Raw genomic sequence first — 17,305 nt, 5'->3', positions numbered from 1 at the left:
ATTAAATAAATCCATATACGTACCTACTTACCTACCTAGGAATTAACAAATTTAAAAGTTCTGGTTCAATCAATGGCTCATTAGCTTAGCCGTGGTGTTGAATGATGTTGATGATCAAAAAATAACTGTGACGTTCGATGCGTTTTTTCCATGTCTAGACAGCTGAACCTAGCTCCTAATATTCATGACCTAATTGGTGATGTTGGCAGCAACCGCGGGAAGGCCAGATACGCTGATTTGTAGACAAGTTCATTGATCCCCTTATTAAAGGTCGCTTGTCGCTCCAGTCTTAGGCACCGAATTTTCACATGAACCTAATTAAATACCTATCTTACATTAGTTTATTTTATTATTTAGGTATCTAAGTAGGTAGGTAAGTAGGTGTAAGTGGGTAGGTATTACCTAGCCTACTTATTCTATTCCTTGGTAGGTACCGATACTTACCAAGGTGCCTATTCAGATGAAAATAAAACAAAATCTAGACAACATTAGTGCCAGGTCAGAAGCTCCTGCTTAGCTATCATTTATAGGTGCTTAGATAGGTACCTACCTACCTACTGAATTAAGCCTTAACTGTAAAGAATATCTATCATTAAATTAGACACTAAACATTACGTGAATACTTATTTATTTTTTAATAAAAAGTTAAGTAGGTTAAGTACATTGCAAAGGAGATTTCGATACAAGTAAATCTAGATAATAGGTAAAAAAATAATGGCGGCAAACGGGGTCATTGTACTCATCATCAAAACTATTTCACATATTTGCAAACACAGCGACATCTCTCTACGCTTCTAGAAACAAAACTTATTAACTGTACGTGCAGGTGGCGCTAGTTGTAGGATGTGCGAATTTTGTGGTAATGTCAAGGCCAATGCCTAACTAATTGTTAGCCCTTTTATTGATAAATGTGCCATAAAATGATAAAATATCAAGTGAAACTATAACTACATTTAATTTGGAGCTATTCAGCGAACTTTTTTCTTTTTTTCATTCAACAAGCGCAACTTCCATTTTTCGCAATATAACCTAACCTCGCCTTGTTGATATTTCGAGAAACGATGAAAAATATGCATATCGTTTTATATTCTCGACCAATAGCATGATTAATCGTTTTAAAGTGTCGCATACAACACAAAATGCAGTTAATATACCAATATTTAATCATTAACAAGTGAATAAATGACCAAATGTTGCGCAAATTTTAAATTTGCCGCGTTGTAGTGAGAAACGCGTGAAGTTCGCGTTGCGAATACTCGCCGATTATGATGTGAAAGATATTCCGAAGGCCGTGAGTGAACACGGAAATCGAGATGTGTGTGTGGTCAAAAAGACAGTGCAAGGTAGGGGTCGGGTGGCGTTTGTGATGGCAAAAATTTTGCAAATGGTGAGTTAGGAAATATTGAGTTATTGTGTGTCTTGAAGTTAATTTCTGTTTGTGATTGTGAATTAGTAGTGTGATATAGAAAATTTTGGTGTTGATTGATAATAAAATTCTCGGATTCTGAGATACGGGATCGGCAAATGGCGCTACGAATAGCCAAAGTTGACACAACTACGCGCTTAGAAATCCCGTGCATCTTCAGTTGCCAAATTATAGGCACGCGGTGTGATCAGTGATAACAACAAAATAGTGGTGCATCCTCGGATTGATGAAAAACCCGCGTGCATAGTTAGCAACTGGGCCATCCAGCTTGGCGATTATAACGGTGTCAGCATGTTGCGATTTTTTTGGCCAGCGGTACTACTTTTTTAAACTCGTTTATAGAGGCGACTAGAGGCTTCCGCGTCCCGTAGGGTCGCTGGCCCCGCGCTGCGTCTTCTGGACTTAAATTACATAATGTATGGGTCTCGTTTGGAGCATGCAACAAGTAGATATGTGTCGGCGGCTAACTGTCAATGTGGAGTACAGTAAGCTCGCTGCCCGCGGCCGCGGCCCCCATTAATTCGAGCCGCTGATGTCACTTATCTCTCTCCTATCTAGGCCCTATGGCCGCCAATTTTTTGCACATAGTAGGTAGGTATCTCAATGTAAACTTGATAACCGGCGCACGTCTCTAATTACCGTTTGTTTAAATATTGAGTGATGTAAGTTTGGGCTTGTTGCAGTACATACCTACTTGTTCCTGTATAATTTTTGGTGCATAAGAATATTTATATTTAGAGGCTTGCGGATGTGTTGAAGGAAGCCAGTGCAGTAAGATGTCCTGTTGTTTGCAGCACGGTCACTGACACTAGCACCCATAATGGACCAGCAGTTCTGCTTGCGCTGGAACAACCACCCCACCAACCTAACAGATGTGCTGGCCAGCCTGTTGCAGCGGGAAGCCCTCTGCGATGTCACACTGGCCTGTGACGGGGAGACAGTCAAGGTAAATATTCCCTACATTCTTATCTGCCTAATGTTATCAGTAAACAAAATCTTAATTAATCAGGCCACACAATATATCATTCTTTAAACTGGCGAGGTTTATCACAATATTAAAGAAACAATTAAAATGAGTATACAGTTGTGAATACAGTAAGAAGCATTTGTAACTGTATTATGGATGTTGCAGTAACTGGAGAGCACTAGATTATTTCTAAATCATTCTTGGTTACTTATATTGGGAGTACTGATTATATTGGAGGCCCTTCTTTGTTTTCAAGTTTTGTGTCAGTAGTTGTTACAGCTGCCAAAACAGTTGTGCAAATTTTAATCTTTTGAAACTTATTAATATTGACAGAGATATTACTGAGTTAAGCATATCCGTACCAAAAAACATTAACTCTTTCCTTCCTAACGGTGTGTAACATAAATATACTCTTTTATTAATTAAATAACACATTAAAAATGCTCCTAATTGGCTTTTTATACTTCAAAACTCCGAGATTTTTATCATACCTACCTACCATAAGTTTAATTTAGGAAAGGGTAATTAATTATTGATGAAGTCCTATGGGTTATGTCATGAATGCATAATATAGGAAGTGTATGTCAATATTGTCATGTTGCAATTGTTTATTGTTTTGTAAGATCAAAACATTACAAACAGTAGTAAACAATATTGAGTAACTAACACAACATCATAATTTTTCTGATTCATTTAATGCATGTTTTCTTTTTACTAAGTTTATTTATAGTATACCATCAATGCATCTGGTGATTAATTATCTCAAAATCTATTTATAGGTAGGCATATTACTTGTACATTATGATACCTATTTATTCAAGTGCCTGACCTTTCAATCTTCAACAAACATTAACATCTAAAATGATAGTTCAAATATTAAAACTCCAAAATTACAAGATTGTGATTAAAATGCTATACCTACTTACCTTAATAGAATGAGCAGCCAAGGTGGTCTGCATTTTAGGACATTTAAATATTTGCTAATTTTACAAGGTTATTTGTTCAAAATATCTACCTACAAATGCTTCCTACTAGGGAAAAGACTAGCATCAATCAAGTATAAGTAAATAGGTAGTTAGGTACTTAATCATAAACTTAAAAAAAATGATAATTTACATACCTACCTATTTACACCCTTTGAAAATTACAGTTAATCAATTAGTAGACACCTAGGTACCTACCTACTTAGTATATTTTTTTCTAGCATCGCACGTTAAATGGGAACTAGTTAACCGTATTTGATAACCTGTTTGGCGAATAAGTGCCTGATAGTAGTATTATCTGCCAGATAAATTGTGTAGAAGCTATAAGAAAACTGCACATCTAAAAGCCCTCATAGTATTTAGTTATTATACCTACTAGCTTATCTTTGGCAATATAATACCAAGGTTGTCCACAGAAGTTTTTTAATAAGTAGTACTTCATACATTCATATGTATGTATTTATTAATAGTAGTCTCTACTTACAACAAGAATACAAATTTTATAAAAAAATAGGCTTGCTCTTGCAATTAATATTTTTAATATACAATGTATTTTATATTGATATGTATTTTAAATGTAATGTGTATTTTTGCGTGTTTTGAGGCCATTTAAATTATTCAGCAATTATGAAAGTAAAAAGTTTTGTGCTAATAAAATGCAATTTGTTAGTAGGTCGATAGTGAATAGCTTAGATAAAGCAGAGAAGCTGCATGTTTTGTATACTTTCTAATTTTTTATTGCAGTCGTTCGACGGCTTTTAGGGTCTAGAGTCTAGACTCTAGACAGACAAATTAATATTTCATGGTCTGTCTAGACCTTGTCATATTAATATGGATTTAGCAACAAATGTTTATTATAAATCTCTGACTAGTTTTATTTGAGATGTTATCTGACTATTCACTATTAATTAATATAATTATTGCTGGAACTGATTAATTTATAAGATATAATTTATAAAATATGAAATTATACAAAATTTGCGTAAAGAAAATATATCTAAATTCCGCCAAGAGTTAACACAAATCCATACTTTCATAATTCTGAAAGTGTGTCTGTCTGTTACCTTTTCACGTCTAAACCTAGTGGTCTAGTGACCAATTGAAATGGAAACTGGCACAAAGATAGGTCGAACTCAGAGACTGACTTAGTGCACATACTGTGATAGACAAAGTAGCAGGCAGAAAGTTAGTAGAGTAAATATAAAACCTTAAAAGCTAAAAACCTTCAGAAGTGACGCGCAATACTTTGACGATGACAAAAACCTTCGCGAAAAGACAAAAATACTACCTAATTATAATAAGAATAGGTTTGCCAAAATGCTGTGGGTAGTTATGCAGTGTTACTATACTAACTATACCTAACAGAAAAGACCTTCGAATATGTGTAGCTCTGCATTATTTCTTTTGTTTGTAATGCCACGCTATTTTAAAATCACTCACTATTGTATTGTTCTAGGCACATCAGACGATACTATCGGCGTGTTCCCCATACTTTGAAAGTATTTTCCTGCAAAATTCTCATCCACACCCAATAATATTCCTCAAAGATGTAAGATTCTCAGAGATGAAGTCGCTACTGGACTTTATGTATAAGGTATGGTATTTAACGCCTCTTCCATATTACAGAGATCTTCGGGTCTATTTTGATTTATATGAACATTTTGAAAATTTTCAGGGTGAGGTGAATGTTGGCCAAAATATGCTACCGATGTTCCTAAAAACTGCTGAAAGCTTACAAGTTAGAGGTTTGACAGAAAACAATACATTGAATCCTAAGGTAATGAATGCTCTTTGACTATCGTAATACCTATCTATTATTTATTAAGACTGTTTAAAACTTTGCAAATAAAATGGTTATTATTACTGTCTGGTGTTGTTGGTATGTATACCTACTAGGTAGGTATTAGTACTCACAAATGTTATGGACATCGGCAATCGGCGTCGGCCTTGAAATTTTGGTGACGGTCGCGCGATGACCCTTGGATTAGGTACATTACATTCTGTGTGATACTAAGTTAGAATTAGATATGTATGTACGCAAAAATACTTTTTATTGTCTGGTGTAGTGTAACATATTGTATTAAAATGTTATTACAGTTTATTTAAACAACGATAAGTACACTTAATAGCTTCAGTCGTATCTGCGGAGATAGGCACAATTTAGCCAAATGCAAATTACGATACAGTTTCCGCTAAAAACGATCCGTCATCTTAATTCTCAAATATGACACGATAAGCTACTAATGGTTATATAATTTAAACAAACTTTTTATACAAGTCAAAGATCCGATTAATTGTCTGAAACATTAAAAAAGACGTTTCTTTCGCAGGCAATATACCTATTGCCTACCTAACCTAATAGATTTATTTAGTTTGTTATAAGACTACCGAATTCCTCACAATTCCTTAGCCCGCTAAACCCTTCCTTGGCCACTAGGTACTGGGTAAGGATTGGTGAACATAACTACCCTTTAACAATCGCAACGAATGTGTGAAAGCCACGCGATTGTATAATAAACATACGTAAGAACTGTCATACAATCCGCCGAGTACTGTATTAGAAATTTGAGGAGTCGTTATGTTTAGACGGAGGATCGGTCGACACCGTCGGTGAGCGCGGAGAACCTGTCGTCCCGCGCGGAGTCGTTCGCGACGCCCCCGGCGGCCCACGGCGCCGCCGCGCCCGCGCCGCCCCCCGCGCACCCCGCGCACCCGCCGCACCCCGCGCTCCCCGCACACCCCGCGCCGCACCCGCTCGCCGTGCCGCCCGAGAAGCGCCGCAGGAAGAACTCCAGCCTGCCGCGCGACGACGACCTCTCTTACAGACACTACGAGGTAACACATCTCTGGCCCTCGATCTGCCGAAACGTAACGGGCCGCATCGACCTCTCTATACTTCTAAAACTATTTGAAATGCTTCCGGTTTATCGTCGAATATTAACACCTGACCCAGTAACCCGTTACGGCAGTTCGAGGGCACCTGGTATGACGTACGACGAGAAGACTAATAACACATCTAACATCGATTTAAGCTTATTTTCGTGATTCTTTCCTTTTTATCCTTTGTAATCAATGTAGAAAACCCGTAGAATGCGAACACTACAATCAAGATTTTCCAAGTATTAGAAGCAGCAACCGAATCGACATCAAGCATCAAACAGGTCACAGCGGAGACTAACAGTGCGCGTGTTGCCAGGGCCACCTGAAGTCCGTGAAGGGCGGGTCGACGGGGTCGGGGTCGGAGCCGTCCACGCCGCCGCCGGCGCACACGCCGCAGCGCCTGACGCCGCGCTCGCCGGCGCACACGCCGCAACACACGCCGCAGCACACGCCGCTCGTGAAGCAGGAGCCTGACCTCTCGTACGCGCCGCCGCAGCCGCCGCAGCACCACCAGCCCTACGACCAGACGCACCTGCCGGTGAGCTTTTATGGATTTCTTACTCTTGCTACGAGCTTGCATCCCTTTACACTTAAAACTGCCACTAACCGCTTACCTATACGTAGCGTCGCCCTTCATAAAGTAGTATCAGCTTAACCGATTCCCGGTCATTACCCCGACTCATCGTACGACAGTAGATAAGCTTCCCGAACTCCTCTGTTTTATAAGGACGATCTTTTTCTTCTGCCTTTGTACTGTTCACTTGCTTCTTATTAATGACTATCCGCAACTTTGCCGGTTTATAAATTTGTCGACAGGAAGGAAGGGATCTGCCTTTTAAATTCTCGAATTTGTTTGCGCCAGTCGCGGAATTGGTTGTAAAGCAGATCCTTTCCTCCTTTGTTGGCAGACCTCGAGCTGGACGTGCGCGAGCGAGGCCAACGAAAGCGTTGAGCCTTACAGTGTGACGCCGCTGGATCTGACTGCCGGACAGTCAAAGACCTTACTCGCTTCCATCCTTGCACAGCCGGCGCAAGAACTAAACCCTCCTGCGACACCACCTAAGGCGTCCTCGTCGAACGTAAAAAAGAGCGGGCGGTTCCGGCCCAGCTGGCTGGCCTCCTACCCGTGGTTACAGTACGACAAGTTGCACAACATCATGTTCTGCACTTACTGTCGGAAATGGTCGCACGAGTTGACGGTCAATAGGACCTCCTTCATAGAAGGCAACGCCAATTTCAGACTCGAAATAGTGAACCACCATGACAAGTGCAAAGCGCATAAACTGTGTCGGGATCGAGAACAATCCGAGAACTGTAGTGCATCGGTGATCGAAGAGACGTCTAACGAAAGTGAACAGTCTAGGCCCACGTAAAATGTGTACAATGTACCCTAGTACTTAGTATAGCAGTAAAGGTTACCTATTATTTCTAAGTGACGTAAGCATGTGATAACACTATTTTTTACTGGGTACCAGTTAATTAGGCTTATTAAAAACTTTGGATACATGTCATAGACAATGTGCGTAAGTTATTATTGGCCGAGATACATAAACACTGGTCAAGGCTACATTGCTTGCAGACGTGATACACTGTCGCTGACCAGTGCACAATCGAGCTACCTAGTTTTGTGAAAATATACATATAAATAAACAATAGATGAATATCTAATATATTAGGCCCGATGTTTTCGGGAATCGACCATTATAATTTTATAATACCAAACATAATACGTAGAACGTATAAAATAATCTACATGTTTTGTTGTTTTGAAGGCCATTTTCGAGCATGTTTAATGAGCGGCTGTGATACATAAAACCGTCACATTGCTATTGTAAAAATATTTATATAATGTTGGACATTGATATATTTTTTCTGCCAAATTATGAACTTAGGAATAATAATATAAATAAAATGCAAAGTGTTAAAATTATTTTATTAAAATTGTATACAAAGGTGCTATTATCTCGACCTTGCTAAACATAGTCAATTTTCTGATTGTGCAATAAAAACTGGTGCCATAAATATATAAGTTCCAGAACGAATCTGTTTAATAAGTTTGGGGGAATAGCACTTGTTGCTCTTATAGTTTACTGCATTTATTTTAAATAAATACATTAAAAGAATGTGAAGTCTCTTTTTATTTTTGATATTGTTGCCCATATATTCTCTCATAAGTTTTATGATCCATATAAAGACAAGGACTGAGGATTTGAAAGTTTTCAAGGCTAGAGTGAACGTGTCGTTTCGTAGGTCACATCGTCTCTTCCAAATAAAGAAACGAGATAACATGATTGTGGTGGATATTCCAGCCGATGGGAGTGACGGAGATGGCGACAATGCTGACGCAGCACTCGATGGGCAACGACTGCAACGATAGCGACCCCATCCTGCCGCCGCACCCCGACCAGACAGACACCATCGACGGTAAGTCCACCACCCAAATGAACGACCACTAACTGTAAATTGTAACCTGTGTAAATTAAATACAGAAGAGTTCAAGAGAATTGCTTACCAGCGAAGTGTTTAGTTAATTCGCACGGTTATTCATACCATATAATTATGTAATTCTAATTTAGAATTTTCATTAAACGACAACAAATTAAGTTAGTGGTCGGCGAATTGTTTTAATTTACAAAAAAATCTATGCCGTCTGTCGAAATTTTAGTATTGCCTATAATACTCTCAATCCATATATTGGAGGTATATTTGTAAGAAAATGAGAAATACTCGACAGATTTTTTATTTCAAATATTTCTAAAACTGACCTAACGGCAAAGGTTTTAAGTATATGATTAATGTTTTGTGAATTTAAATATATTCATATTCATTAAGTTGCCTTACATATTCCGCATTACTTGAAAATATCTAGGAGCCTAGTCCTGTTATAAGTTGAACACTATCCCGATAGTCGTAGAGACGAGTCTCGTAGATATTTTGTTTGGATATCGTTCATGGTTGCATGTGCGCGCACCCCGGAGCATGCCTGCCTTGTGTTACGCTTCTCATTCCGTCTAATTTGCACTAATCATAAAGCTTTCGGGTTATTCTTTATTATGCTTTTATACAATTTCTATTAACTAATATGAAGAAATCGGTGTACACTATGGTGGTATGATTTGGCGCCCCCTGAGGGACATAGGTCGAGCAATGTCCGCAGTATTGTAATTTTTATTATTTTATTTTCTAAAATACGTACTTATAAATAATATAGTTTGTAATATAATATTGGGTAAAGGTTTCCCATCGTTTCTATGTTATGAAATGGCAGTTCTTACGATATTAATAGGCAAATTGTCTTTAGAATGTTTTAAAAAAACATAATTAGGAAGGTTTGAAAAAATTTGAATATGTTAAAACTTGCATGAACACAAACGGAATTTGTGAATTGGACGGAGGGTTTGGCTGAAGTGTGAAGGAAAACGAGGATGCTAAAATAGCATGTTATTGACTCTACCGGCAGTGAAAAATATGCATAATATTGCAGGTGATAATGGCGTTGACGAGAATAATAAACCGCAGGAGCCTTTTAGTAGTAAAGTAGCGAATATTGAGAATTTAGTTAGGTCGTATAAGTTAGCGTTGAACCAAAGGGCGGGCGCGCCGGTGTCGTGCAGCGTGTGCGGCAAGCTGGTGAGCAATGTCAAGAAGCACATGAAGTCGCACTACCCCGAGCACCACAAGTGCCCGCTCTGCCCCATCGTGCTCACGCGCGCCGACAACCTCAAGCGCCATCTGCGCATGAAGCACTGCTCCGTACTTAGGCCAGACAATGTCTCCAACATACAGGCGCAACTCTGACCACGCTTGCCAAAGCTATTTGTTACTTCTATACATAATTCTCAATTTGTTATAAGTAGCCAAATATTTTGTTATTAGCTCCCAGAAATGTCACGATATTTTGACATTTATATTTTGATAACCGCGTTATCTCTTATAGGCTAAGCTTAGTAACAATTCTCTTAAGCACTAACATCTCAAATATCTAACACGAGTGCGCTTATCTTCATTGGTTCTTACAATAACTCATTCTGTAAGTTAGCATTAAGGTGTGGTGTGTATAATTTACATTATAGTCATATTAAAATACTCATTGATTATGATGAAAGGCGAAAATCTAGTTGTCAGGACATGAATGCTATTGTTTCTAATTATTACCTTTTTGTATAGTTAATAATTATTACTTTTTTACCACAAATTGTGCGTGACTTTTATATGCCTAGATATCATGTCAAAGGACAAGATTTTCGCTTTTTAAAATGTTCTGTTTTGTTTTATTAACAAATTATTCCTTTTACTTACAAAACAATATGGTGGCAAATCACCATTGTGCTGAGGCTGTTAACATTGTAGTTATGTTTAAATTGTTATGTAGTAGGATATTATTGTGAATCATGAAGTTTCTTTGCAAATTAGGGTCGGATATCATCTATATTACATATCACCTACCTTCTAACCTACAAATTAACCGCATATTTATTATCCTTTCCGTATCTAGTACTTCTGGTTTAATCATAAAAGAGAATTAACATCTGCAGTGTGCGATAGACCTTGCCGCTCTCGGATTGACTTGTACAGTCATGAGAAAAAGTGCCCCTGTACTGGGTATAAATCATATGAAAAAGGTGGAGGCCTATGATTTGATTTGATCAATTACTCCAAATTCATGTTCCGTTATCGTTTTAACGTTCAATTTTACAGTAAATTGTATTACTGTCGTGAAGAGATCGTAACTGAACGGTGTGACAGTTGTAAATGAAAGAGACGCTCGCGTGCGGTGAGCGGTCCCGTATCCCGTGATACTTTCTGGCGGGCCTTCAACGCTAACTGTTCCGCCACGCGCCGCTATACCGGCCCGCGCCCGATATGGATATAGATGAGATCTGTAGTCGCCGCCGCGCCGGCGCAGATACCAACCTCTTGATCTCCTTATGTTCCTGTAGATGTAACGCGACCCTGGCTCACCGCCACTGGTCAAGACTGATACTCCTTATGTAATTAAGGTCTTACTTCTTAATTTTAATTTATTTCAGTCTTACTTTAAACATGAATTACTTTGATTTAGTCTGTATGTAATTCTATCGTTACTGTGTGTTTGTTGCAAATATATTCCTTTATTTATATCACTTTTCTTTTCATTTTCATCCTTTTCCTCGCTTTCTTTATTTATGGCAGACCTATTTCTCTCTTTCGATCGTTTTCTGTACACGAGCTTGGTGACAGTAATTAACAAATATATCATGCAATATAACACTTGACCAATTAACAAACACCATTTTCTTCAAATCATCGAGTCATTTATGCATGGTTCTCTCCATCGATACTACTATTGATTTTGTTAAAAAGATATGATTTCGAAAACTTTAAATTTTTCATATTCCTTTATTAATGCTTATTAAACAATAGAGCTAGGAGAAGCATTTATTAGCAGAGCGTTAACAGTCTATATCGAAGCTTTGAATAGTGCTAACTATGTATATTATTTGAGTCGACCCTTATTTGCAAATATGTAAAAGATCGCCGTAAGTTCCAAAGTGGAGACGCACAGTGCCACTGTAATCCGCGCACTACCGGCCGCGGTGCGAGCCTGGGGGCCGACCCTATGCGTAGTCCGTAGCGGCGGCACCGGCCAGCCGGCCACCTGTACGCTGACGCGCGTGGCGGTGCTTGCAGGCTCGAAGGGCTGGCACATGCGGCTGACGTTCGAGCGCGTGGCGGGCGCGCTCAACCTGCACCGCTGCAAGCTGTGCGGCAAGGTGGTGACGCACATCCGCAACCACTACCACGTGCACTTCCCGGGCCGCTTCGAGTGCCCGCTGTGCCGCGCCACGTACACGCGCTCCGACAACCTGCGTACACACTGCAAGTTCAAGCACCCGGCCTACAACCCCGACACGCGCAAGTTCGAGCCGCCCCCCGCGCCGCAGCCCTCGCAGCCGCATGCGCCGCTGTTCGCCAACCACCTGGACGCGGGCTTCGACTGATTGTCCATGTACTGGCTCGGCCTGGACGCTCTGTGAGCACGCGCCGATGTCACCGGACTCTCTTGTTGATGTGTCAAAAATTTTAACGGACCGTCTCGCGTCGAAACACTTCCTATTTAGATTTAAGCTGAAGTGCTATTACTTAAGCGGGCCTTAGAGTTGAGTTCTTATCGCCCGTGATGGGTGACTCGTTAGTATTGTCTCGGTTGTGCATTTGACTTGCCCCAGTGTGACCTTGTATAAGATTCCGCGTAAGGAATGTACCTATATAATATCGATGTTACTAAAATAATGACTCGAAGCGTATATAAGTAGGTAAGCAAATTTTTTTCTATACCAATCGCTATACGGGAACGGGCAAAAGCAATAATATGATGTTAATTTTATTACCATATTATTTTTTATATTATATCGATAGGAATCTTAAGCTATTAAGAGTATATACTTATATTGAGTAGCGGTGCGACCGCGAAGTGATGCTGGCTATTAAGGTGGTCCGTGCGTCCACAACTCTTGTTATATTTATTCTCTAGATAGGAAATTATGAGTTTCCTGTAGCTAATTGTATTTATGTTATTACATCCTATGGGTGGGGCGGAACTACATCAGAATGGAATTTAGAGGACTGGAAAGAGATTGTGATCTGTCGTTGGTCAACGACATATAAACATTGACTGAATCTCAGTGTAGATGCATTTGTAACTCCATGAGGCCTTTGCAAGATGGATAATTTATTAAGGATTTGTGATGTATTAACGGATAGCGCCTAAGGAAACATACGAAAAGATTTTTATACTAGAATAGTTGACCTATTTACGGAGATTGTTTTTTTATACTTAGATATATTCTATTGTCTGATTTCATATACTTTTATTATTATTATATTTATACAACTATACAATATGGAGATTTGGAGTGGGGACAATACTAGTGCTACAGTTGTAAGAAATGGTATTTTTAATTACTTTTAATGTGTATATTCTCTTAGATATCAAGTACTTGTTGTTATTTCTGCTACAGTTCCTAATACTGGATTCCGATGGTTAGCCAGCAGCCAACAACCAATTGGAACTAGATTGTCTCCGCTTGCAATGTCTACAGAGTATAATATGATTTATTAGTGTTGTTTGTTTTTATTGATTGATCAAGTAGTAACATTGATTTGATTTATATTGAGTTGTCGGTTAGATTGCTATGTGTTGAGCTGTTAACACGTTTTATAATTTTATCGTTGGTAGGTGTTTAGTTGTCATATAACGGTCGAGGCCGCGGGGCGCTTGCGTGCTGCGGCCGGCCAGCGTGTTGGTGCTTGGGGTCAAAGACCTCCTTCATTACTTTAAGATAGGAAGGATCGTTTCGAGGTTGCGCATTTAGTAACTAATATTGGCATTCTACGATTGGGACTAACCTAGCGTTTATGTATGTATTTTTCAATTAAGAATTAAGATTGTTACAATTTTAGCTAAATAGCGTGGTATGGAAAACTGAAATGTGATAAAAAGGTAATGGTGCTAGAACCAAGAGTGTTAACACGCTACGATTCGACTCCTATTGTATTATTATTAACGTTTTTATGATTAGTTGTTCGCATTAACATAAGGCATCTAGCATCCGGCTGAGGTCGCATCTGAATGGTCAACGGATATCACGCATTGATCGTACACTCTTAGAGATTACAGTATCACACGCGAGATTTGCATTACATGTTTCAAAGATCTTCAAATTTACTAATGTACGTAGAATGATAAGACACCATTGTATAAATCTGATCCTTGTCTACCAAATATATTAAACCGTTTAAAGGTGTTAGAAATTACCGCATCCAAATAGAGATCCGTGATCATTTCCATAAATAAGTTGTGGCGTTAGTGCTGTTTAGTAGCTGTGAACATACATTTCACTTGTGCAATTTTTTGAAATAGTCATAACTCATAGCTAGTTTATACAATTGTCTATTGAATGTAGGGGCCCACTTTAAACTTAGGCACTAAGCATCGGCGTGCCCGTATAGTGCTATATTGTAATAAAGTCACCAAACATATTTCTTCCACAAAGATTTATATTTACTTTAAGAATACGAAGTTTTTATACCTACCGTTTATTATGATGTGGGCGCTTATTATTTGATAGCATTTCATACTCAGTGCAATATTACTAGTTATTTAATTACGTAACCAAACTAAAGGATATTTTAAAAGTATAATTAATGTCTTGAAGAGAGTAACTACCTATTTGTATTTACATAAGTGAGCTCCTAATTTCTATTTCTACCTAGTGAACGCCAGTTTGGGTTACGGTGATGTACAGGTTTTATAGCTGGTAATATTAAGATAGCTTGTTTACCTCTGCCAATCGTAATAGTTGTGTACTGTTTATTAATTTATTGTCGCGCAAGTTAGTCTATTGTTGACATAGTAGATCATAGCTATCCAGTGCGGGCCGGCGCGCCCAGGTGACGCATGCGCTGATCTCCAGCCGACGGCTGATTCGCTCTGTGGGGCCGTCTGACTGACTGCTTCGTACGAGCCCAGCCTCGTCCCATTCGAACGCTTCATCTAATCGTGAATGCATATTTGTATATCACTTGAGACCAATTTTTAAATATTGAATTTGCTGTAGACTCGGCGAATTAATCGATTAGTAAACATAGAATATTATTTTAGATATTTTAGGTTAGGATACTATGATAGTGTCTGGCCAGAAAATTTTGGAGTATCACATCGTTTGGCTCAGAAAATATCTCCTTTGATCTCTTCACAGCTTTCAGAAAGTGAGCAACTTAATAAATTATATATTGGTGACCACTAATTGGACTTAATGAAAGCTAACTTTATGCCATATGGAATTTATACATAAGGTTAACGAATTACTAAATTTAGTGTTATGAAATGGAGGTCTTGTGGACCTAGTCACTTATTTGGCCAATCTAATTGAGTATTCCAATTATTGTATAATTAAAATTTACACTTGTATCACAAGGATGTGATCTTATCATTTTAAATCAATGGAGTGCAGGACGAGCTCTGGTTATTTTCAGGATAGCAATGGTCTAATAGTTATTTTATTTTGTTTCTACTTATAACATTAGCAAATTTGTTATAGTGACGTATATCACAATAGTGTAATACTAATAGGGAGGGGGTGTCAAATCGTGTAGCTAACAGCAGACCGTTAGCCTTGTTATATTTTTACATGAAATTTTATGAACGATTTGTTGTTTATGAATATTTTTGTTTAATGTCTTGGTTTGATGCCTCCGTTAAACGTTTAATTTAAATAATTTTGTTTTATGCAAGCAGTTAATGCAAATTATTTTTTTCACATTGTTTGATGTTATGTAATGCAATTTTAACATGTTGCAAACTCCTGCATTTATCTGTTGTATTTATTACTAATTTTTACATTAAATTGTGGTATGTTACAATCCGTGTAGTTTCAGTGGTCGTATCACTCCCACCCCGCCCCCGCGGCGACGTCGCGTACTCGTGCACGATCCGATGTGTGTCCGCGGCTCGCTCGCTTGTTGTCAATGTGGCCTCGTGTCGTGGAGTAGGTGGGCCGCGCCGGGTTCGAGCCCCGGCCCTCACGTCCGAGCACGTGGTGTGGGAGGCTTGCGCGTGGCGAATGAGTGTGTGGTGACGCAGGTGAGCGGGAGGCGCGGGCGCGCGCGCTGGTGCCGGCGCCGCAGTACTCGTACCACAGCATGTTCGTGGCGGCGGCGGAGTCGGCCGCGCTGTGGCGCTGCAAGTCGTGCGGCAAGGAGGTGTCCAACCGCTGGCACCACTTCCACTCGCACACGGCGCAGCGCTCGCTGTGCCCCTACTGTCCCGCCACCTACAGCCGCATCGACACGCTGCGCTCGCACCTGCGCCTCAAGCACGCGGCGCTGCTGCTCAAACACTAAGCGCCGGCGACACCGACCCCCACCAGCCACCGACAGACGGACGCCACCCGACCCCTACCGTGCATTAATCTCGAAACATTACATGTCTCAAATTATATAACTTTAATGTTATTTGTAGTCTCGTCGTTATGTTGATAAACGTTTTGCATTTATATTTAGGTAGGTAATTTATTGTTTACCGCACGTTTTCGTGCAATATACTAGATGAGTAAGTATTTCAGTTTTCACTGACAGGGTAAATTAAGGTGAATATAGTAGGCTTATCACAATGCAACATGCGTAGAATCGCTGTCTATATAATATAGAACGAATATTTTTCTTGTTATGAAAATTTGTACATACTTACTCTGTTTTCGTTATAGAGCTGTAGATTTGTGTTTGCATTTTGCTAATTCAATTCTAAAAGTGAATTATCTTATTAAAACGACACAGTTTTGTTACAAATATTACATAGATGTATTATTTCTGGTAGGTAATGCATAATAATCTGATAGGTAAGGATGTTATAGTAATCAGGGGAATGGACTAAAGACTGAAAGGCAACAACTTGTGATTGACGTGAACGCGACATGGTCTGATGTAAATAATTGTAATATAAATGTTTACTTTACTTTAAGTAGATTACTTTGGGAATTCGTGTTCAAAATTGAATGTGTTTAGGAATCACCTTCATGGCATCAGCGTGGATCATTTTGACCTAAAAAATTAATTACGAAATTATATTTTTGTAAAAATATTGTACGCTGAAGTCGTTATGTATTCAAATATTTTAAAATAGGACTTAGTTATTCGTAAAGTTTAATGTCCAATATGGATTATTATATGTGTAGGCGTAATATATAGTCATGAATGTTTACTCTTGACATTGCATCACGTACAGTTAATGAATCTCATCAATTTTCATCACTTCGATTCGATAGTTATAAATATGTGTAGTAAGTCCCAATCTAAGAATGTGGTATAGACGAGTAATGTTTAATAAAAATCGGTGTTGTTTTTCCGTTTATATTAAATTCTTTTTTGAATTCCTTTTATCTACTTTCATTCTTTTACGTTTTTAGTTTCATCCAAAATTAGTCAATAGCCTATATTCTATTTTAAATATAGGGCATAAACTCACTACTAATACTGTAAATAATTTATGAATTATATTAATAAATTGTA

General features: G+C 38.8%; 1 protein-coding gene across 6 annotated transcripts; it reads left to right on the top strand.

The window, feature by feature from the left end:
* The first annotated feature begins 1,264 nt into the window (after positions 1–1,264).
* Positions 1,265–17,305, top strand: LOC126370076 (sex determination protein fruitless). Of its 6 annotated transcripts, XM_050014786.1 has the most exons (9): positions 1,794–2,017; positions 2,221–2,372; positions 4,833–4,970; positions 5,052–5,153; positions 5,963–6,211; positions 6,573–6,794; positions 8,566–8,680; positions 9,741–10,014; positions 11,925–15,661. In XM_050014786.1, exons 1-9 carry the CDS (start codon positions 1,990–1,992, stop codon positions 12,235–12,237), a joined length of 1,593 nt encoding a protein of 530 aa, XP_049870743.1. In that variant the 5' UTR covers positions 1,794–1,989; the 3' UTR covers positions 12,238–15,661. The 6 variants fall into 6 exon arrangements, with proteins under 6 accessions (XP_049870740.1, XP_049870741.1, XP_049870738.1 ...); XM_050014785.1 differs by lacking the exons at positions 9,741–10,014; positions 11,925–15,661 and adding an exon at positions 15,882–17,305 and having other exon boundaries at positions 1,793–2,017; XM_050014782.1 differs by lacking the exon at positions 9,741–10,014 and having other exon boundaries at positions 1,801–2,017; positions 11,927–15,661.

Source organism: Pectinophora gossypiella, chromosome 10 (assembly GCF_024362695.1).
Source record: "Pectinophora gossypiella chromosome 10, ilPecGoss1.1, whole genome shotgun sequence".
Classification (NCBI taxonomy): domain Eukaryota; kingdom Metazoa; phylum Arthropoda; class Insecta; order Lepidoptera; family Gelechiidae; genus Pectinophora; species Pectinophora gossypiella.
The sequence above is the reverse complement of the archived record's forward strand: the minus strand, read 5'-3'. Positions and strand labels throughout refer to the sequence as shown.

Bases quoted from the DNA above. Each gene is read 5' to 3' on its own strand.
- LOC126370076 (XM_050014786.1), top strand. From the start codon at position 1,990: ATGGCCGCCAATTTTTTGCACATAGTAG. The intron at 2,373-4,832 runs GTAAATATTCCC...GTATTGTTCTAG, and splicing joins GTGACGGGGAGACAGTCAAG to GCACATCAGACGATACTATC. The intron at 8,681-9,740 runs GTAAGTCCACCA...ATAATATTGCAG, and splicing joins CCAGACAGACACCATCGACG to GTGATAATGGCGTTGACGAG.